The sequence below is a fragment of the Dermacentor albipictus genome, chromosome 4 (assembly GCF_038994185.2).
Source record: "Dermacentor albipictus isolate Rhodes 1998 colony chromosome 4, USDA_Dalb.pri_finalv2, whole genome shotgun sequence".
NCBI lineage: Eukaryota > Metazoa > Arthropoda > Arachnida > Ixodida > Ixodidae > Dermacentor > Dermacentor albipictus.
Window position 1 is genome coordinate 173,440,432 of NC_091824.1, and position 16,230 is coordinate 173,456,661.

The 16,230-nt window shown below is 44.8% G+C and overlaps 1 protein-coding gene across 6 annotated transcripts in view; it reads right to left on the minus strand.

Moving 5' to 3' along the window:
* LOC135913613 (dipeptidyl peptidase 9-like) overlaps positions 1-16,230 on the minus strand; it is a 137,684-nt gene that overhangs the window by 107,405 nt on the left and 14,049 nt on the right. For all 6 annotated transcript variants that reach the window (XM_065446146.2, XM_065446139.2, XM_065446140.2 and 3 more), the window contains 3 exons: positions 12,502-12,808; positions 2,037-2,310; positions 109-277 (listed from right to left, as the gene is read on the minus strand). In XM_065446146.2, coding sequence (XP_065302218.2) covers positions 109-277; positions 2,037-2,310; positions 12,502-12,808 — 750 coding nt within the window. The remainder of the gene's footprint in view (positions 1-108; positions 278-2,036; positions 2,311-12,501; positions 12,809-16,230) is intronic.

Below are 16,230 nucleotides of genomic sequence, written 5' to 3' on the forward strand. Positions count from 1 at the left end.
CTGCAGATTGCTTGCCATCTGCAGTGTGCATCACACTGCTTGCCACTGCATCACACTGCTTGCCATCAGAATTCTGTAGCTACCACAGCAGGTATAAAGAGAACACACCTGAGCGAGTGTGCGTGAGCCGCGCCTCGGCACCTGAGCCCAGGTGAGTGACCCACAGGTCGCCTGCTGCCACAAAAGCCACGACATCACCATTGCATGGACAAAGCTGTGCATTGAGGCGTGCACAGCTCAACGATGTGCGGAGCTCCACCGGGAAGTGCGGACCTCCCTGCATCCACAACATTATAGACTATGAGGCTTTGATCATTATTTCTTTAAACAGCCACCTTAGATGCAACTAGAAAAGGCATAGTAGGAGTTCATTTTCTTCAACACCGTGAAAGCTTTTCACAATCTAGTCATTTAGACTTGCTGCCCAGTCATGGCAAATGTATTCATTATTCTAAATCATCAAACACATGTTAATTCCAGACCTGTCAACCTCAAAAGATGAAGAACACTATGGTTAAACAATACTAAAATACAAAAATTTGGTAAAAACTTAAATACAGCCGACTTCTGTTAATTCGACCTTGACGAGTCAAAAGAAACTGAATTATTCGGCGGATCGAATTAAACAATACACAATAAAAATGGCAAAACACACTGCTGATTCATTTGGCAGTATTTGCCAAAACGCACACCCGCTTTATATGTGTCCAAAGTAGAAAACGAATGTAGAAATGAAATTGCAGCTTCTAAACAAAGTATAAATCTAACGCACACCCTGATAACTGGTTAACCTCTGTCTATCCGTCCATCCTGCTTCCTCCTATCCCACACCCGATGTTTAGCAAGAAAAATTATCTAAATATGTGTTTCTAAATGCTTCTTTTTAAAGTCAATTTCGCCGCAATACCTCAATGTTATGCAATAAAGCATACGAATGCCGCAAAAGCGGTTTTGGTAGCGTGTTCGATTTTACCGCGCAGGCAATTTTCTGCACAATATTCTTGAAAAGTAAAAGGCACATGTTAGAATCTGATAAATACCATAATCAGACATTGTGAGCTACGCTTATTGCTTGAACATCTTCCTACGGCAGGCCAAAAACAGGCATTTTCGACGAGAGACTATGTGTGTTCAACATATCACAGTGTCCCAAGCTCCGCTGAGACAGACACTGCCACTAGAGGGGACCCCAGTGGGATCTCAAATAGGGGCCAGGCGTGTGCGTGCAGCCTGGTGTAGTTCGAATTATCCAATGAAGGCCCATTTTAGGATTGAAATAACGAAAGTTTAGGCCCGTAGAAATGCATAAGGACTGGCCGGGTCGAATTAACTGAAAGACCGCATGAACCGGAGTCAAATTAACGGACCTCTACTGTACAGCTGTGTTAGTCAAGATGTTGACTCTTAATTATGAAAATTTGGAAAGTTTGTTCAGCAGGGACACTGTGAACATGCACTCTGCTCTACCGACAAAGCCAGAATTACTTGCACCATGGACAAATGGAAATGTTCATAAAGTTTAATGTGCATCTCCACGTGCATCTCCACACGTGGAGATGCACATTGTACTTTACAGACAGTGTCATTTACGGGCACTTGCGCTCGCTTTAGCACAGTTTAAGTGTCTGCCACGAGCGAGACAGCTGCGGACTCCACAACAAGGAATGTGATAAACAAACAGCAAGAAATATTGCACTTTGGAGGTGACTTGGCATAAGTGTCTGTTTTGGGCGCGTCACTCTTACTATATGGTGCTTTGATGATGCGTGGCGGTGGAATCTATGGAAAATAGCAACAACATCGGCCGAGAGCCAACAGCGATGCTTTCATGGACAGCTCATATGGTGACAACTTATGAACTGATGGGCGGTATGATTAATTTTGGGGCTTTCACTATAACAATCTTTCAGAATGACAAACAATTTACCACAGACCCCAGAACTTTGTTATATCGAGATTTAACTATAATAATGTAGGCACTCCACAGGCTCTTAGCAGAGTCATATAAAGTGCTGTCATCGGCCTCATGACTTTACCAGGGGCATGTCATCGCAGAAGAAGAGGGAGCCACCAGCCGGAAAGACAAAGCGACCACCCTGGTAGTCGAAGGACGTGATGCCCCAGGCCATGAGGCGGCGCCGCTCCCACTGGAGCTGTTCCTCTCGTGACAGCCGCCCAGGCGGGTGACACCGGTGGAACTTGGGGTCCAGCAGAGGGCGCCACTGGAGCACGGGAGGAGCTGCTGAGCCCAGTGTTCCACCAGCCCCTGCCACACCTTCATTGCCACTGCTGCCATTCGAGCCACCAACCCTAAGCAAGGAACAGAACAGGTTGGTTCAGTGGAAAACCTGGACACATAGTGTCAGCAAAACCACACCTGGAGACAACGCAATGCCTGATGGCTCAAAACAGCCCAGAGCAACACCAATGACATACCGTGATGCTATGAATGTAGTCTGAAATTCCTAAAACAGCTATTGCTATAAAAATACATACAGGGAGAGTATAGCAAATGAGGGGGGGTTCCCATATTAAAACTATCAACTTCATTTTCATTCCTTCAGCCATCTGTCATTTGGATCAGATGCCGCAGCACTGTCATTGTTCCAGGATTTTAACACTTGACACAATGAGTGAGAAGAACTAAAACTAAAATGAATCGTTACACAATATGACCCCAACATTTAGTCAAGAATTGATAAGGAATCCCAACTTCTAGAAAACCTCACTGATCTCGCTCCTCCTTGCCACAAAACACGTGTTTGCATGACGACCACCCCGACACCGTAATTGCTCAGAGCTATGTCAGTAGACTCCCTCAAGCTAGACTGCATACTTAAATTAGTAGGATTAATATGGTTTAATCTGATTATGCATGTACTTCCCTTCAGGTAATTAAAACATACACAGTATGGGATGAGCCACCTCGCAGCATGTCATATTGCTGGAAATGGTGAAGTGCCTGCAGAACCTCACCAATAGAAAAGTAATGTCACTGAACTCAATTAACCGCTAACTAAACTAATGCGAAGAACTAAAGGGGAACAAGAGAGAAAGAAGTGTCACTCTAGTGCCAACAATGGTATCAGTGCTAGACAGACTTAGGTGAATCATGAACAAGTTGGCCATACATTGTGCTGACTGGGAAAGCCCTATCTTTTTTTTTTCTGAAAGAATTACAGAACATATAAAGGCACCAGTATTCAAGCGTATGTTCTTTGTTTTGCTTAACTTAAAGTGCAAGCCCGCATACCAGCCATAACAAAACAATTGCTGGAGATGCAGCACTGTGCATCTTGTTCGTGCCTTGGCTTTTGGCACTTGCTTCATTTCTCTGCTGTTCTGCGGTACCCTTAGCTCACAGCCAACTCCGATGCTGCCTATTTAAATACATGTAAAATACAAAAATGCTTTTATGAGAGAAGAACTGATCCAAATATAAATAAATGTGTTGAGTTCAAAAGAGCAAGTTGAATTCTAGCGACTGTAGAAAGGAAGATTTTGATTTCAGGCCTCAAATTTTTTTTCCAAAAGTTTCGAAGAACTGGCCAGTTTCGAAAAAATTGAAGCACAAAGCATGCAAATCTTTAACTCTGTACCAAAAACAGATATTGCAGTTTCGTGAACCGCATCTGTTAGTGTGTCCAAAGTGAACAAATTTGACCGATGAATTTACAGCTTATGTGACATTGTCACAAAGTTTACAAACGTTTTGCGAAAATCTTACTTGCAAATTAATGGTAAACTTCAGTGGTGTATAATATACAAATTTTGTCCACTTTAAATTAGTTATAATGATGATGATCATCATCATATTTTATGTCCACTGCAGGACGAAGGCCTCTCCCTGCAATCTCCTATTAGCCCCGTCTTGTGCCAACCAATTCCAACTAGCGCCTGCAAATTTCTCAATTTCGTCACCCCACCTAGTCTTCTGCTGTCCTTGACTACGCTTCCCTTCTGTAGCCCTAATGGTACACCAGTTATCTAACCTATGCATTACATCACCTGCCCAGCTCCATTTTTTTCTCTTAAATGTCAATTAAAATATTGGCTATCCACTTTTGCTCACTGATCCGCACCGCTCTCTTGCTGTCCCTTAACATTACGCTTAACATTTTTCGTTCCATCAGCCTTTGTGCGGTCCTTAACCTGTTTTCAAGCTTCTTTGTCAGTCTCCAAGTTTCTGCCCCATATGTTAGCACTGGTAGAACGCATTCACTGTACACCTTTCTTTTCATTGATAATGGTAAGCTTCCAGACAGGATCTGACAATGTCTTCCATATGCACTCCCCAGCCCATTTTTATTCTTCTGTAAGTTTCCTTTTCATGATCAGGGTCTTCTGTGAGTAATTGACCTAGGTAAACGTACTCCCTTACAGACTCTAGAGGCTGATCGGCATCCTGAACTCTTATTCCATTACCCGACTATTGATCATTATCTTTGTCTTCTGCAAATTAATCTACAACCCCACTCCACAATACCTATATTTCTCTGTTAAGGTATTCAATAATTTGTTGTAACTCGTCTCCAGTGTTCCTGAACAGGGAAATATCATCTGAAAATCGAAGGTTGCTGAGATATTCGCCATTGATCGTCACTCCTATGCCTTCCCAGTTCAATAGTTTGACTACTTCTTCCAGGCATGGAGGGCATCGCATTGGATAGATTGTGTCTCCTTGTCTGACCCCTTTCTTTATAGGTATCTTCCTGCTTTTCTTGTGGAGAATGGAGGTAGCTGTGGAATCTCTCTAGATATTTCCGAAGATATTGATGTAAGCGTCCTGTGCTCCTTGATTACGTAATGCCTTTATGACTGTTGGTATCTCTACTGAATCAAATGCCTTTTAGTAGTCATGAAAGCCATATAGAAAGGCTGATTGTACTCTGCAGATTTCTTGATTACCTGATTAAGGATATGGATGTGATCCATTGTAGAGTATCCCTTCCTGAAACCAGCCTGTTCCCTTGGTTGACTGAAGCCCAGTGTTGCCCTTAATTTTTTATTGGAGATCATATCTTGGTGAATATTTTTATATTGTCACATTTAATTTACAGGCGACTTCTAAAAGACGGCTCCTTGATTATGTAATGCCTTTATGACTGTTGGTATCTCTACTGAATCAAATGCCTTTTAGTAGTCATGAGAGCCACATATAAAGGCTGATTGTACTCTGCAGAGTTCTTGATTACCTGATTGAGGATATGGATGTGATCCATTGTAGAGTATCCCTTCCTGAAACCAGCCTGTTCTCTTGGTTGACTGAAGTACAGTGTTGCCCTTATTATTCTATTGGAGATCATATCTTGGTGAATATTTTTATATTGTCACGTTTAATTTACAGGCGACTTCTTAAAGATGGCATTAAAGTCCGAATCATCGAAGGGACAGAGCAGCACCGACAAAATACGAAGGCGTGAGCTCATGAGCTAGTGCGTCCTCGTCTTATTCTGGGGGTAAGGGGGCGAAGTGCATGGAATTACCCCTCCTCCCAGAGGAGCATTGACTCGATGCTAAACAAATTGTTCACAGGCAGGAAGACTTGTCCCAGGACAAATGCAATGGACCAAAAACTATAACTGAGGTCACTCAATTGCCAAAGCACTTTGCAAGGGCCCAAGTACTGACTAAGAAGTTTATTTCGAAAAGCCTTTATGGTGGACAGGGGTCGAAGCTAACACTTAGTCACCTGGTTGGGAGTCAACTTGTTGGTGGCAGAAGTTGTAGTGACGCGCATCAATACACTGCTGTTTCGTGATGTTCACGCGAGCCAGTTGGTGTGCTTCCTCGGCACGCTGCACAAAACATTCGGTGTCTTCATCAAGACTGTCAGAATTGTCACATGGTAACATGGCATCTAACATCGTCTGAACTTCACGACAGTAAGCAAGAGAAAATGGCGTGAAGTGTGTGGTCTTTTGCGTAGCGGTATTGTATGCAAACGTGATGTACGGTAGTACCTCGTCCGACGTCTCATGCTGCACATCTATGTACATCAACAGCATGTCGGTCATCGTTTTGTTAAGCCGTTCGGTCAAGCCATTTGCTTGCGGATGATCGGCAGTCAAGTCGCCTTTTAGTGCATGGGGTAACTGAGTCGAAAAACTTCTTCAAGCAGCCTTGCCGTAAATGCCACCCCTTGATCTGTGATGACATGACACAAGTTGGGGCGCCATGACATAGTATGATGTTCTGTACAAAAAACTGTCCTACCTCAGACGCTGTGCCTTTAGGAAGAGCCTTTGTTTCAGCATAGCAGGTTAAATAGTCTGTGGCGATGATGATCCACTTGTTTGCAGAAGTAGACAACGAAAATGGGCCCAGGAGGTCCATGCCAACTTGCTCGAAGAGCCCTCGAGACAGCTTGATAGGATTCTTCAATCCCACGAGTTTCACTTTGGGTGACCTTCGGCACTGGCATTCACAGCAGGCTTGGACATATCATTTAACACAAATGGCGAGTTTCGGCCAGTAGTATGATTTCTTTTCCCTAGCAAGGGTTCGACTGAAACCCAAGTGGCCAGACGCAGGCTCGTTGTGGCATGCGAACAGGATTTCTTCACAAAGCTCTGCTGATAATATTCCCTGTCACAAACAAAACAACGACAATCCACAAGCAATTTGGCAGGACAGACGTATGTTGCAGCCTTCTAGCTCTTCAATGATAGGTGGCGATTCACAATCTGGCCGCTGCCATGTAGATACATCTGCCTCACTTATGGCACTGAGAAAAGCGCTGTCATCTTCAGTGTGTTGATCGACAGGTTCAAGAGGCGCATGCAGCAATGTATCAGCATCGTCTTGTGTACAGCCAGACGTTTTTCGGCTTGCTCGTCGAAATGCCCAAGAACAGGGGGAGATGCCCGGCGGTGTCAAAGCTCAGTGAAAGCCACTTCCTGTTCAGAGCTTCAGATGAATGGCGTGTTGTCTTTAGTGAGATAAGTGGTTCGACAATTTTAGAAAAAATTTGTATAAAGCGCCGGTAGTATACGCACAGTCCCAGGAAATGTTGAATGCTTTTCTTGTCGGTAGGAGCTGGGAAAGCAACAACAGCGGCAGTTTTCTCGGGATTGGGACAGACGCCTTCTGCACTCCCGACATGTCCAAGGAACTTCAGTTCTTCACAACCGAAGTGAGATTTCTGAAGCTTTAAGGTAAGATTGGCCAATCGTACTGCCTCGAGCACTTGCTGCAGTCGCTGAAGATCTCCGGAGAAGCTGCCTGAAAATATGACCACATCATCCAGATAGACGAGACAGGATTGCCATTTTAGGTCGGCTAGCACAGTGTCCATCCATTCGAAAGTTGCCAGAGCAGAGCACAACCGAAACGGAAGTACTCAAAACTCGTAAAGTCCATCCGGAGTGGCAAAGGCTGTTTTCTCCTGGTCAAGAGAGTCATCTATGTGCGGCAACAGACAGACGTCTTTACTTGTAACGTTGTTGAGTTTTCTGTAATCAACACAAAAGCAGAGAGTGCCATCCTTCTTCTTTACTAGGACAACCGGTGAGAACCACGGACTGTATGAAGGTTGAATAACGCCATCAATCATCTCTTTGACTTCTTGTTAATTGCTTCGCATTGTTCTTGCGAAACATGATACGGCTGTTAGTGAATAGGATGTGCATCATTGTAAGTAATTATGCTGTGCTGTGTGATTGGCGTCTGACTTTAGATGATCGAGTGAAGCAGCCCTTGAATTCACAAAACAGTCCTCTCAGTGCCTTCTTATTGTCCTCCGACAACTCGTTGATGTCGATATTTGTGACACATTCTTCACCTCTGCCACTTTTTCCACAAGAGAAACACTCAATGACGTCCTCCAAGGCTTCAGCGTAAACAACGGCAGTGTCATGGAAGACATGTCTGTGCTCATTTGTGAAGTTAGTGATCAAGCCGTCAGCTTGGCCATCCCAAACGTCAATGATTCCTCGAGCTTTGCTAATTCCGAGGGTAAGTAGAAGGAAGACGTTGTACTCTGCGAATACTTCGCCTTTGCATGTGCTCTTGGATGTTACCAGAATGATTAGACTAGCACGAGGCGGTATTGTGATGCTGTCGTCGGAAATTCGAAGAGCAGCTCTGTGCCAGCAGGCGTCTTGTGTCATCGCTTTCTTTGTATAGAATGAAATACAGCGTCAGCAGAGGTCAATGATGGCGCCACATTCTCGAAGTCTATTCCAAGTATTAATTCATGGGAGCATTCTTGGAGAACAAGCAAACGTATAATTTTGAATTCGCACCCGAGACGTGCACACACCAAGTGGTTTGACAACATGTCCGCCAACTGTCCATGCGTGCATACCTGTCCAAGGTGTAACAACTGTCTTCAAACAAGCTTGCCAGTTTTCCGCTGATAATTGAGTAGTCAGCACCAGTGTCTATTAAAGCAGTAACATTTTGAATGTCAATCAGCACAGGTATGTTCACTGAAAGGTCGTCTCCAGCCTGAGACACCGGTGTCGTCAAGTCTCCGTCAGTCTGAGGTCGCGTCGATTGGAGGTCTTCTGCACGTCAAGTGTCAGCGGCCTCGCCTCGAAAGGTCGCTGACGTTAGGTTTCCAGGTGAGGGCTCGGAGATCACCCTTGTGACATCTGACTTGTACCTCTTGAATAGGATGGTCGTGGTGACGGCGATCGTGACTGGTGCCTTGATGATGGTGGCCCGCGCTGTCAGGCAATACAATATTCGATCTCAGGTGGCCATTATCCAAAACAGAGCTGGGGTGAATCAATACGAAAGCCCTGGAGTCCAAGACGGCAGTACCGGCATTCTCGGTAGACATGACCCGCCTCACCACAGTGATAACAGAGTGGTCGTCGGTCGAGCCTCTCCAAAATAAGGAAGCGCCTGTGCTGACTGAAGCATGGCATACGGGGTGACAGCAGGTAGCGGCGCTGGTGCAGGGACAGAATGCCCGAAAGCGCTGGCATAAGCCGCACGCTGGTATTCGCTCACGGTAGGAGGTGTCGCCGACGACGGGACGGTGCCTCTTAAACATATGCATAAGTTGTGCGTCAAGGTTCACTTGAAATTATGAACGCCTGAAGTGGTGGAGGGGCCGGAAGTGCTGCTTTGTAACGTGGTCTGCCGCGTGCATGCGTCACGCACGATGCTAGCTACGAAGTTGGCTGAAGGCTGCCGCAGCTGATGCAGCTGTTGCAGCTCGTCGCAGACTACTGATCGAATAATCTCGCGAAGCGACTCAACGTAAGTCATGAGAGCTCCTAGGCCACTGGTAGCAGAGGAGAGATTCACTTGCCAATCATACTGGTGTGAGCGCTGGTGCAGGGCCTTCTCCATGGTGAAGGCTTCAGTGAAAAACTCTGCAACCGTTTTCACGTACATAGCCACACTCTCATTAGGTGCGACAGAACTCACGCCATGATGTCGGGACATCTTCGTGGTTCTGGAACCACGTGCGAGCACCAACCAAAAGGCTGAAGTAGACATTTCAGAGCTTTGATTCGTCATTCCATCCACTGAACTTCACTATGTGCTCGAAGTCCGCCAGCCAGTCTTCCACGTTTTCAAGAAGGTCGTCACGGAAGGCACTTGGCACGTGCGGTTTTTGCAGCGTGCAATGAGGAGGTACCGGAGCAGCTGTCACAGGATAGCATCTATATCTGCTGGCGTTGTCGTTGTCCTCGCAGGTAAAGGCTCAAACTCAGGGGCCAATTCCTGGATTCTCCGGATGGCGCAGCGTACTGGCATGAGCTCCGGTATCAGTCTAGTGTTCCTGCTGCTGGGAGGGGTCTGCTGCATGGGCCGAGAATGGGGAGCAAAGACTTACGGAGTCACCATCTGTCGGAAGTGCCTCCCTTATATAGTATGAGGGATGACGTGGCGTGCTCCTTCATAGGTTTGGCTTCCGGTGCTCCATAAAAACACCATGCGGCAGCCTTCAAGGACATTTCTGTAAGTACTCTTGAAACAAGGGAAGATTTTACTGCCAAAATAACAATCTTGGGCAAACTGAAAGCACAGAATCATTTACAGACGCTCTCTCTTTACCGAATACATACAGTGAACGCCACTGTGTGCGGTTGCCGCTATGGAGTCTGCCGAAACAGCTTCTTGCATGAAAGGTTGGCAAACACTGAGAGCAAACTATGTGAAATAGGTTCTTATAGAGGGCTGTCTGTATAACCGAATGAAGCATAACAGAATGAAGCCTCAATGCAGCAATTGCACGGGTTTGCAGTGACCGACTGCGCATCTGCACGCATGTTCGCGCACAATGTTTTGCTTTCGCTGCGAGCGCATTTTCGCACGATGCCGTTAGCTTTAGGCCGCAGAATATGAACATCTGACAGTACACAAGCTATGATTGTCTCATGGACACTATCAGAGCTGTTCAAAAATAATTTCTTTACAGACTTCGACGCCTACGGCGACTGTGATAAGCCATTGCGACGATTCAATTTTTTGTTTTTAATTCTTGGATGTTTTAATATTATTTCTTAAGTTACGTTGCACTGTATGTTTATCGATCTTCTCAGGGTGCGATTTCCCCCCCCCCTGCTTCTTTTTCATAATCCAGTACATCAATTCATAACACAAACATCACCACGTGCCATATCTTTTTATTATGTGCTTCTTACCACTCCCTCTCCATTCCAGTGAACTTGCCAGAATCTAGCATACACAAGTTTATAGACCAAATAAAACATCATGACATTAGCCAGGCAGCGAGCGCGGGTGAACGTCTGAGCCTGCATTTTCTGCTACTCACTGAACATCGCAGTCCCGACACCGTAGCAAAAATCTTCCTCGCGTTTGTGCTTGCTGCATACCCGAGTTGTAGCCGATGGCTGTTTGCCGGTTCTAAGTTTCGTGAGCCAAGCCTCGCGCAGCTCCTTGTCCTGCCTCTACGTGTCAACAAGGCTGACACCAGGTTCAGTTGCACATGTCTGGCACTGTGGTACCGAGCAGTAGCCTACCATGCTGCACGCCTCCAAAAGCAGCCACTACCTATTATAGTACTTTCAAATGTTGTCAAGCAGATACCCAAGGCAGGGGAACCTCACCCCTTAATCAGAACCGCAGCTCAGGTGGGACTTTAAACTTTCCTTTTCAGTTCACTTCAGTGCTTCCAAAGCAGCCGACGCGGCCACTGTGTCCACATGATCCCTCATGCCACGTCACACCAACGTGGTGGAGCTTGCCCCCAATACCCCGCACCTCCACCAAAAAAATGTCCCGTTTAATTGACAGGCACCTTTTAAAAGAGGCCGTTAAAGTCCGAGTCGTCGAAGATGCAGCACAGCAATGAAAAAAGACCAAGGTGCGAGCCCGTGTGCTAGCACGTCCTCGCCTTCTTCTGGGAGCAAGTGACCCAAGTGCTTGGCAAAAGTGTATGGAAATATAATAGTGGGAGTACGCTAATGGACCTGTAATATTTCAATTCTTTAATGTTTCCCTTCTTGTGGATCAGTTGTTTAACGTTGGCGTTCTTCCAGTTCTCTGGGTCCCTCGAAGTCGACAGACAGTTCGTATAAAGGGCCGCCAGTTTTTCATGCATTATGTCTCCTCCATCTTTGATTACATTGACTGTTATTCCATCTCCTCCTGCCGATTTTCCCCATTTCATTTCTTGCAAGGCCCTTCTAACTTCATTGCTAGTTATAGAAGGAGCCTCTGTAACCTGTTCATTACTACTTCAAATGACGGTTACAGAATTGTGGTATCATTTCTTATTGCTGTGTTACAGAGCTGTAAACTTTAAACACGGGTTTCTTTCTTTCATCTTATTTGGCAATATTAAACAATCCTTGAAAAAAGAATTGAAGACCTCTACCAGAAGCCCGGTTGCTATAGCAACTATATCTAAAATTTTTCGTTTAAACGCAACGAACATCAAATTCGGTGAAGTGTTTGAAGAAAAAAAGATTTCTCCATTCCCATGCTTTCCAATAGGAGCCCCTCGAGCTAAAGCTTTCTGTTATTTGATAAAGTTTGTTGCATTTAAATGAAAAACTTAATATTTAGTGACTGTAGGAAGTAAGATTTCTGATATAGGCTATACATTTTTTTTAAGCATTGTTGCAAATCGCCAAGTCTCTCGAGCACTGCTTCATATTTTTGTAACATAGTGAACCAACAGGTTTTAAAAGGCACTCTGCCAAAGGGGTTACCTTTAGCTGCCAGATTATTGTAGAGCATGATGGCTCCCAGTCATCAAAAGCATCTGCAACTGCCACCAGGTGCACCAAAGAATAGAGCTGCTCAATTTTAAGCTTGCTTACTATGCATTTAAAGCAAGCTGATTTCATACTTTGTATTGAGAAGTGCAGGATAGAGACTAACACAAGAAGAACAAACAACAACACAAGTGCCCTGTGTTGTTCACCCTGCACTGCTCAATACAAAGATCATGTACCAACGTGCCCAAGTTCCTTCCAATAATCTCATACAACTGTTAAACAGACTTGTCACTCAGCCCATAAAACTTGGAACACAGCCTTGAGCAGCGCCTTCCGCCATCTTGGTTCTCACCCAACCAGGCCAGTGGCCTCGGTGCTGCCGCTCTGAGCTTGGAGCGGAGGCAGGTCAACATAGTGAAGGCTGCTCTCCCGTCCCTCAGTCAGCGGGCTGAGGAAGTAGAGGCGGCCCTTGCCGAAGACAACACTGCTGGGAAGGCGTGAGGCAAGGCCGTACAAGCGACAGCGGGTCTGTCGCACAGCCTGCCGCAGCTGTTGCCAGCTGCGCTTGGTGGTGCTGCCACCTGGTGCTGTCACTCCTATGGCACATGGCTCAGGTGAAGAACCCAGCGTCCCCTCAGCAACCAGGGCCTCCATGAACCCTAGACAACAGTAAGGTGAAGGTGAAATCAGAGCGCAAAGAAGACATAGTACAGTAAAGCTAGCCATCCTGGTTTGTCCAACCATACTAACAGTGCAAATGAGTCGCACACAGGCCATAAAATGTTGCTGCACTCTCTGGCCCTTACATACTATGAAGTGAAGCATACACAAAGCATTTTTTACATAGTAAATAAACTTGCTTACTTGTTAGGTACTACTTTCATGAACATTTGAGCCAAATATAGTTGGAGCAGAATGCCCACAATTTCACTTGATAAGCTGCCTATGCTTTCCTTTAACTTTTCAAATCTGCCACCCCTTTTATTTAGCTATTATACAAGAGTAAGCATTGTGACTGCTGGATGGCTTTCTTTATACGTCGCTGCTAAGCAATGCCCTTGGCTGAAGCAAAAGTAGGGAAACCTCATCACTGATGGGTGGTGGTGTCATACATAGATCGTCAATACCACTGTGCCAATACCAAGGCCTCCGAAATTAGTGGCATGCAAATTCATATGGTACAAATTCCAGATGTGATCATAGGCGGAGCATGACTGGCATTCTCCTATGAGGGCTCAGTAACGCAGATTTGAATACAGTTCAAATGATGGACAGGAGGAGAAGGCAGTCAGCACATGGCAGAAGTTGATATGCAATGACCCTTTTCATACCAAGTGCACTAAAAATATTTTACATCGGAAAATATTAGTGAAAAGATTACCTTTATCACTATTAATATTCCACACCTTTCATAAACGGTAATTGCAAGTGACCAATGGCCAATTACACACCATTTGAACATGACATATGCATCTGTCCAAGTGCTGCAGCGCCTTCTCAGTATTCTAGCGAGACATAATTGCCCCGAACAGGATTAACAGAAACCACAGATGAAAGAAAAACTGCCGTTTATGTCATCATGACTGCTGAAAGAAAAACAGCCATGATGACACAAACAGCAGTTCTTCTGAGTCTGTGGTTTGTGTGCATTCTTTTAGCAGAAATTATGTCTCGCAGCAAGTACCAACTTGGCCAGCAAGAAGGTCTCCGTATTGTAGTGCTGGCAAAATACAGGGCGTCCCAGTTAACAAGAACCAAGCTATAAAAAGGGTACAAGATGTAAGTATGGTGCCTGCAGTGTTCTGTTTCTGGTCTTCCAAAAACTGCAGTACTTTTCTGTTATGTTCTATTAGCTGATTATCCAAAACTACAATTAAACCTTGATTTAAGTCAGTAAAATTGGCAATTTCCTTCATTAGATTCAAATTTCGTTATATTGAAATTCTGTCTTTTAAGCAACTAAGTAAGGTCGCCGATGGATTTTTCTTACACCGAAGGAGCTCAGGCAATAGGAAAATGCAAATTTGAATAAGAAAAAAAATTGCTTAATTGAACTGGAGAGTCAGCAACGTAACATACAGTTTCATGTCACGTCAGTAATATCTTTACATCAGTGGTACGAAGAGAAGCTAGCGACGCTTTTGCGTCCACTCTGGCCTCGCAACAGATAGTGTCACCCGCAGTGGGACTACACTATCATAAGCAGTCCACGCAGTGGGGAGCGAATGCTTCATCTGCCTCCCACTTGAACGCATGCCTGGCAATCGAGACTACGAAACCTCCAGTGCTAAATGCACAGGGAGACAGCGCACAATGCCATGCCATCTTAGCTTGCCCAGTCTTTGCAAATGCGGCAGATCACTTCTAAAACAGGGAGCATAGGCTGCGTATGAGCTAAGCCATATGCAGTCACAGCCACGGCAGCAAAGGAGACATGCACCAACCTGCCCCCCCCCCCCACCCTTCCTCCCCTCTCCGCACTTCACAGCGTTACTGTGAGCTTATAGGCCCATTAACTTACTTCCAGTGTTATGTAATATATTCATCAAGATAATCTCCAATAACAAGGGCAACATGGGACTTCAGTCAACCAAAAGAACAGGCATGCTTCAGGAAGGGATACTGTACAATGGAACACATCCATGTCATCAATCAAGTAACCAAAAGATCCACAGGGTACAATCACCCTATCTATATGGCTTTCATAGATTACGAAGAGGCATTTGATTCAGTAGTGATACCAGCAGCCTTAAAGGCATTACGTAATCAAGGAGTACAGGATGCTTAAGCCAATATCTCCGAAAATTGCTACAGAGGTTTCACAGCTACCCCAATTCTCCACAAGAAAAGCAGGAAGGTACCTATAAAGAAAGGGGTCAGACAAGGAGACACGATCCCTCCAATGCGATGCACTCCGCACTTGGAAGAAGTATTCAAACTATTAAACTGGGAAGGGTTAGGAGTGAGGATCAATGGCGAATATCTCGACAGCCTTCGATTTTCAGATGATATTGCCCTATTCAGCAACAGTGGCAACAAGTTACAACAAATGATCGAGAACCTTAACAGAGAGAGTGTAAGAGGGAGGTTGAAGATTAATATGCAGAAGACAAAGATACTGATCAATAGCCGGGCAAGGGAACAAGAGTTTAGGATTGCCAGTCAGCCTCTAGAGTCTGTGAAGAAGTATGTTTACATAGGTCAATTACTCACAGGGGACCCTGATCATGAGAAGGAAATTTACAGAATAAAAATGGGTTGGAGGGCATTCAGCAGACATTGTCAGATCCTGACTGGAAGCTTACCATTACCATTAAAAAGAAAGGTGTGCAATCAATGCATCCTACCGGTGCTGACATAAGGGGCAGAAACTTGGGGGAGACTAACAAAGAAGCTCAAAAACAAGTTAAGGACCGCACAAAGAGCGATGGTACGAAGAATGTTAGGCACAGCATTAAAAGACGACGATGATAGTGCCGCCACCGCTGCTGCTGATGATGATGATGATGCAACATTTTGCAAAAGAAATTATTTTCCTACCATCCCCAGTTTGAGAGTAACAGTAAGTTTGCCAACCCATATCCTCGCATTGCGAAACCAAAAATCAGTACTATTTCTTTTATATAAGCATTAGTCAAAATACTCTGTTTATTTGTCATCAAGCAGCCACGTGAACAACTGGAGACACTAGCGCATTTCATGGGGGCTCCAGCTATGAAGCTGGTGCATTTTAGGTCGCTGTGTTGTCTTTGACATCTTTCACATGATTGGAAAGATTTGCTTAAGTTTTTCTCAAAACTACCTTTTGCTCCACCTCATGTTACGCAAATTTTGATAACTTCTTTTGGGAGTGAATATGCTGATATGACAGTTGGCACACTCATTCCTCACATAAAGATGTGTGCAATGACTAGAATAAAAGAAATTGATGCAATATTTCTTTTTAGAGCTGCTTTTGCAAAAAAAATTAGTCCTAATTCACAATTTTCTTCGCTTTGCTTAGTTTTACTTGTATATTACCACATATTTTCCTTATATATTAGTTATACATAAATGTTACTTCCTTAATATTTATCACATT